This window comes from Micropterus dolomieu, linkage group LG09 (genome assembly GCF_021292245.1).
Source record: "Micropterus dolomieu isolate WLL.071019.BEF.003 ecotype Adirondacks linkage group LG09, ASM2129224v1, whole genome shotgun sequence".
Lineage (NCBI taxonomy): Eukaryota > Metazoa > Chordata > Actinopteri > Centrarchiformes > Centrarchidae > Micropterus > Micropterus dolomieu.
In genome coordinates, this window is record NC_060158.1 from 3,524,223 (window position 1) to 3,530,240 (window position 6,018).

A 6,018-nucleotide genomic window follows, 5' to 3' on the forward strand; every position below is an offset into this window, starting at 1 on the left:
GGGGGGGGGGGGGGGGGGGGGGGGCATGAACCTCGGGAAGAAGGTTTAGTACATTTTGTTTATTTATTATTGTCCCCCCCCCAACCCTAATTAAACCATTTAACTAATTAAATATCTTTTTAATTACTGATCTCCAACACAGCCTAACTAGCTAACGTTACCATTAAGTGAACGAGGTTTACTATTCAGAATGTGAATTGTGCCACCTGAATTATGTTTCTCTTTCTATAAATAAAATAAAAAATCACCATTAGCTGGTGCAGAAAAATTGATCAGAATGCAGGAAATAAAGTGTTAAATGCTCAAAATTTTTATATAATTCAGCAAGTTTTCTTATAGTGAAAATAGTGTTTAAACCTCGTCTCAAGCTCAAATGTCAAATCAATCAAGCCCAATGTCAAATCTCGGCCAGACAGATTATTGGTCGACCCCTAGTCCAGAGAAGAATGAGGAATCTCTCTGATGTGAACTGGAGAGTTACGTTCACTGCTGTGTGCGGAGGTCAGGCACGTGAAAAAACCCTCAACATTCGAATCTCAAAATTGAAAATTATTGTACTCAACGATCGAATATTTGGGTCCAGCCCTAGAAAAGATATAATCAAATTTTACAAAAATGTGAGGGGTGTACTCACTTTTGTGAGGTACTTAACATTATAATGATTCATACAAACAACCAAGAACTGATTTATTTTGTTCTTATAACATTTTAAAGATTTTTTGATTTGATTTTCCCATGAAACGGAAAGCAGAGTGCTATTCTCTTCTACATATTTAAAAACACAAAGGTAAGGAGTCACTTGTTGCAGATATCGATTGCCGTTTACAGTAGCCAGTTGCGCTGTGCTTTGCACCCCCACTAGGTCAAGCAGACTCTGTGCAGACCAAGGTTATAATCGTTAATGAAGATGCATGAAATAATGATAATAAGTAGATGTGAAAAAACATTGTCGTTAACTGAAATAAAAATAAAAACGAGGCTTTACAAAAAATAACGGTAACTAACTAAAACAGTGTTGTAGGATTGCAAAACTACCTAAAATGAAAGAGTAAATGTCCTTAGTTTTAGTTTTATTTTATAGGACCTAAATAGGCCCACATTTCAGGTGGATATAATGCTGGGTTAACGTGTCTGCTGGTCATTATATTTACATGTCAGCTAGTGTGTGTTTTATGGGGCTCATTGATATCTCAGCCAGCCGGTCTCTTTGTGCTTCGCGTTGTTTTAATTCCTAATTCCTAATTTTATTATAACTGCTTTCCAGTCATACTTTCCTTCAGGGTGCTAGAGGCCTGTTGTTTGTGGCTCCAAGGGGGGCCTCTGCTATCTTCCAGTTTCTTTGCTGTCTATCACCTCCATTTATTATATTTTACCTATTTAAGAATGACAGAGACTGATGTAATGAATTTCTTGGGACCACTGGGTAGTAGGATTAGGATAGTTTGCTGTTAGGTTTGCTGTATGTAGGTTAGAGTTTATACTCTATATTGTATTTGCTTCATTTATTTAGACAATGTGTTAGGACTTCAAACATACATATATAATATATATATAATTTGCTTAGTGTGTGGGCCCCTATGTACAAGCTTCAGATAGCTTAAAAAAGGGTGTCCCTTATCACAAATATTTCTGATTGTACTTGTATTTTAATGTTTTGTGAAAAAACTTAACTGGACTGAACTAAACTGAACAAGGTCATTATAGTTTTGGATTTTTCATTAGTTTTTATTTAGTTTTGACTGTTTGTTTTCAATTTCAGTTTAGCTTTAATTCATTTTTAACGTGGGTTTTCTGGTTGCTTGCTAACAGGACAGCGAGCTGCCAGGCTAACGGCGCTAACTGAGATTTATTTTTTAAGCGTCCTCATCTAGACATGGAGTGAAACACAACGTGACAGACTGATGTAATATTGACCGCAGCGTCTATGCAGGTTGGAAACTGACACTCAGTGCTTTGACCTAGTCTACCTGGTCCTAATATGCAAGCTGTTACACCATGAGGTAGCATGTGCTCTAAGTTCTCCTTAATGTGTCTGTGTTTCAGTGAGTCCTACAGATTTCCAGCAGCTGTCGAGGAAGAAAGAAGAGGTTCCCCCTGAGCAGCAGGTGGGGAGTCCCAGGTCTGGACCAGGAGGACCCAGAGCCCCCACACATTGAAGAAAACGGGAACCCCAGTATGGACCAGGAGGACCCAGAGCCCCCACACATTGAAGAAAACGGGAACCCCAGTATGGACCAGGAGGACCCAGAGCCCCCACACATTAAAGAGGAGTGGAGCCCCAGTCTGGACCAGGAGGACCCAGAGCCCCCACACATTAAGGAGGAACAGGAGGAACTCTGGACCAGTCAGGAGGGAGAGCAGCTTCCAGGGCTGGAGGAGGCTGATATCACCAAGATCCCATTCACTCCTGTCCCTGTGAAGAGTGAAGATGATGAAGAGAAACCTCAGTCCTCACAGCTTCATCAGAACCAGACTGAACAGATGGAAACAGAAGCTGATGGAAAGGACTGTGGAGGACCAGAACCAGCAAGGAACTCTGATCCAGGTAGTCTTTTACAACCTGAGACTGAAGACAAGACTGAAGAATCTTTTAAAACTGTAGACAGTGTTGACAGTGATTACTGGAAGGAGACCAGAGAACACTGTTTAGCTGAAGAGTCTCTTGAACCTGAGACTGATGAAGACAACAGGAAATATCAGTTTGATTTAAACTCTCCCCATAATGATGAAGTCCCAGTCAGTCATAGGACACACGTTACTGACCAAAAAATGTTCAGCTGCTCAGAGTGTGGGAAAAGATTAACTCTAAAGGGAAATTTGCAGAGACACATGAGAATCCACACAAGAGAGACACCATTCAGCTGCAGTGTTTGTAGCAGAAGATTCCCTTCGTTTAGTGAACTCAAAAAACACAAGTGTGTTGATGAGTCCTCAAATGGAAACCAAACTAAAGAGAACAGAGAGGCAGAGCCTCGAGCAACAAGCTCAGTTGAACAGATGGAAACAGAAGCTGATGGAGAGGACTGTGGAGGACCAGAACCAGCCAGGAACTCTGATCCAGATAGACCTTTACAACCTGAGACTGAAGACTCGTCTAAACTTGATACTGAAGACAGTGATGATGACTGTGAGGAAACCAGAAATTGCCCTTCAGGTTCAAACACTGATGACATCCCTGTCATGTCTGGGACACACATTACTGACAGGAAATCATTCAGCTGTTCTGTGTGTGGGAAAATATTTACCCGAAAAGCAAATTTGCAGTGTCACATGAAGATCCACACAGGAGAGAAACCATTCAGCTGCTCTGAGTGTGGGGCAAGATTTTTCCTAAAGGGAAATTTGCAGTCACACATAAGAACTCATACAGGAGAGAAACCGTTCAGCTGCTCTGAGTGTGGAAAAAGATATAACTCAAAGCGCAATTTACAGTCACACATGAGAACTCACACAGGGGAGAAACCCTTCAGCTGCTCTGAGTGTGGTAGAAAATTTACTAAAAAGGGAAGTGTGCAGAGACACATGAGAATCCATACTAGAGAGAAACCATTTAGCTGCTCCGAGTGTGGGAAAACATTTAATGCAAAGGATAATCTGAAGAGACACACGAGAACTCACACAGGAGAGAAACCATTCAGCTGCTCCGAGTGTGGGAAAACATTTCCTATAAAGCAATATCTGACGAAACACATGAGATTACACATAGGAGAGAAACCATTCGGCTGCTCAGTCTGTGGTGAAAGATTTATGCTAAAGTTTTATTTGACATCCCACATGAGAAGCCACCCAGAGGAACCATTGAGCTGCTCTGAGTGTGGTAAAACATTCACTTTGAAGACAAGTTTGAAGGTACACATGAGAATCCACACAGGAGAGAAACCCTTCAGCTGCAGGGTTTGTGACAGAAGATTCACTTGGCGTAAACAACTCAAAAAACACAAGTGTGGTGACGAGTCCTCACATGGAAACCAACCTGAGGAGAACCGAGAGGCAGAGCCTCGAGCCAGCAGCTCAGCTGAACAGATGGAAGCATAAGCTGATGGAGAGGACTGTGGAGGACCAGAACCAGCCAGGAACTCTGATCCAGATAGTGTTAAACCACAGGGTCTGATCATTTCCTGATCCGCTTTGATTTCACACCACAACACAACTCTGCTCAAACTACTGTTCACCTTTCGATGAATCAGTAAAAAATCCCTTTCTTGTCTGTGTATGAGCAGCTGATGGGTACAGCTTTACTGGCTAGCTTACTTTTATCTTTTGCTTCATGCTGAGATAATAAAGCTGCTATCACACCGGTCTGTGGTTGGTCTGCTGACAGTCGGAACGATATGGCAGTGTTTGGGTTTTTATGTTTTGCATTTTTGTGCCCAGCCTGTTTCACACAGCCTGTCGCAGCCGTTAAAATAAACAAGTTTTTTCTTTTGTGAGGCTGAATATTACGAGCAGTTTAGTAGGGATATTGAAATTAATTTTAATATAACGCAGGCTATTTATTTTAGGTTAATAGCTTTACAGGCTATCACAGAGGTAGTCATGTTCCGCCCTACCTTTTGCGATGTCGGCGCAGGTAATGAGGTTTTCAGATTCAGTCTTTCAACCACTATTTGAGCACATATTATGTGGAGTCGGACTGTGACTTTACAATCACATGTCCATGAGTAGCCTAAACTGTTTCGGATCTGTTTGATCGATATTTTTAGCTTCAGTTATTGCAACTGGCATTTTGTCCTGTCAGGTTACAGCTGAATAAATATCCATCCATCCATCGTCTACTGCTTATCCTGCGTACAGGGTCGTGGGGGGACTGGAGCCAATCCCAGCTGACATCGGGCGAAAGGCGGGGTTCACCCTGGACAAGTCGCCAGTCCATCGCAGGGCCACACAACCAGTCACACTCACACCTAAGGACAATTTAGGGTCACCTAACCTAGTCCGACACCGGAGCACCACCCACACACGGGGAGAACATGCAAACTCCACACAGAAAGGCAGGGCCAACCGGGTTTGAGCCCACGACCTTCTTGCTGTGAGGCAGAATAAATATAGCCTGTTTAAAATGAATGCAATGGGCTGTAGGAGAATTTCAGCACTTAAGGAAATTCCAGTCTGGTAAATGATAAATGAGCTACTCTGTATAAAATATTGTTAACGAATTCATCCTTCCTGCGTTTTAACATAAATAGCCACTCATGGTCCGCGTTGGCATACATTCATATTTATAGCTCCACCCGATTAAAATGGAGGCTCTGCCTTTATTGACCCGTTACCATGGTGAATCGCTCTATTGATGATGAGGTTTTTTTTCATCCTCACACACGCCCTGCCATCAGGTTTAACATACTCAGAGTTGATTTAACTAATATTGATCAGCTGTTATGAAACAGAAAACTCAGTTTCACATCTCAGGCTCAATCAACTCAGAGCTCAGCGATAAGTTCAGAGTTTGTTACGCCTGCTTTCTGAAACAGGAACCAGGACCAGAGGGGAGTGTTCTGAGAAGAACTGTTAATTTCTAAAGACTGAAAAGTAGTGAGCGAGCAGCTTGTATAACAGTGTAAAGTAGTGAGCGTGCAGCTTGTAGAACAGTGTAAAGTAGTGAGCGTACAGCTTGTAGAACAGTGTAAAGTAGTGAGCGTACAGCTTGTAGAACAGTGTAAAGTAGTGAGCGTACAGCTTGTAGAACAGTATAAAGTAGTGAGCGTACAGCTTGTATAACAGTGTAAAGTAGTGAGCGTACAGCTTGTATAACAGTGTAAAGTAGTGAGCGAGCAGCTTGTATAACAGTGTAAAGTAGTGAGCGTGCAGCTTGTATAACAGTGTAAAGTAGTGAGCGTGCAGCTTGTATAACAGTGTAAAGTAGTGAGCGAGCAGCTTGTATAACAGTGTAAAGTAGTGAGCGTGCAGCTTGTATAACAGTGTAAAGTAGTGAGCGTACAGCTTGTAGAACAGTGTAAAGTAGTGAGCGTACAGCTTGTAGAACAGTGTAAAGTAGTGAGCGTACAGCTTGTAGAACAG

The 6,018-nt window shown here is 42.1% G+C and overlaps 2 protein-coding genes across 6 annotated transcripts in view; one reads left to right on the forward strand and one right to left on the reverse strand.

Annotated features, from left to right (window-relative positions):
• The window catches only part of LOC123976555 (gastrula zinc finger protein XlCGF26.1-like), a 6,611-nt gene extending 2,313 nt beyond the window's left edge, over positions 1 to 4,298 (forward strand). Inside the window, exons 2-3 of one of the 4 annotated variants that reach the window (XM_046058824.1) lie at positions 1,810 to 1,930; positions 2,044 to 4,298. In XM_046058824.1, coding sequence (XP_045914780.1) covers positions 2,176 to 4,035 — 1,860 coding nt within the window. In that variant the 5' untranslated portion in view covers positions 1,810 to 1,930; positions 2,044 to 2,175 and the 3' untranslated portion in view covers positions 4,036 to 4,298. The remainder of the gene's footprint in view (positions 1 to 1,809; positions 1,931 to 2,043) is intronic. The other 3 variants (XM_046058823.1, XM_046058825.1, XM_046058822.1) reach the window with 3 other exon arrangements.
• LOC123976544 (zinc finger protein 2 homolog) overlaps positions 1 to 6,018 on the reverse strand; it is a 192,147-nt gene that overhangs the window by 51,320 nt on the left and 134,809 nt on the right. The gene's annotated exons all lie outside the window — the stretch shown is intronic.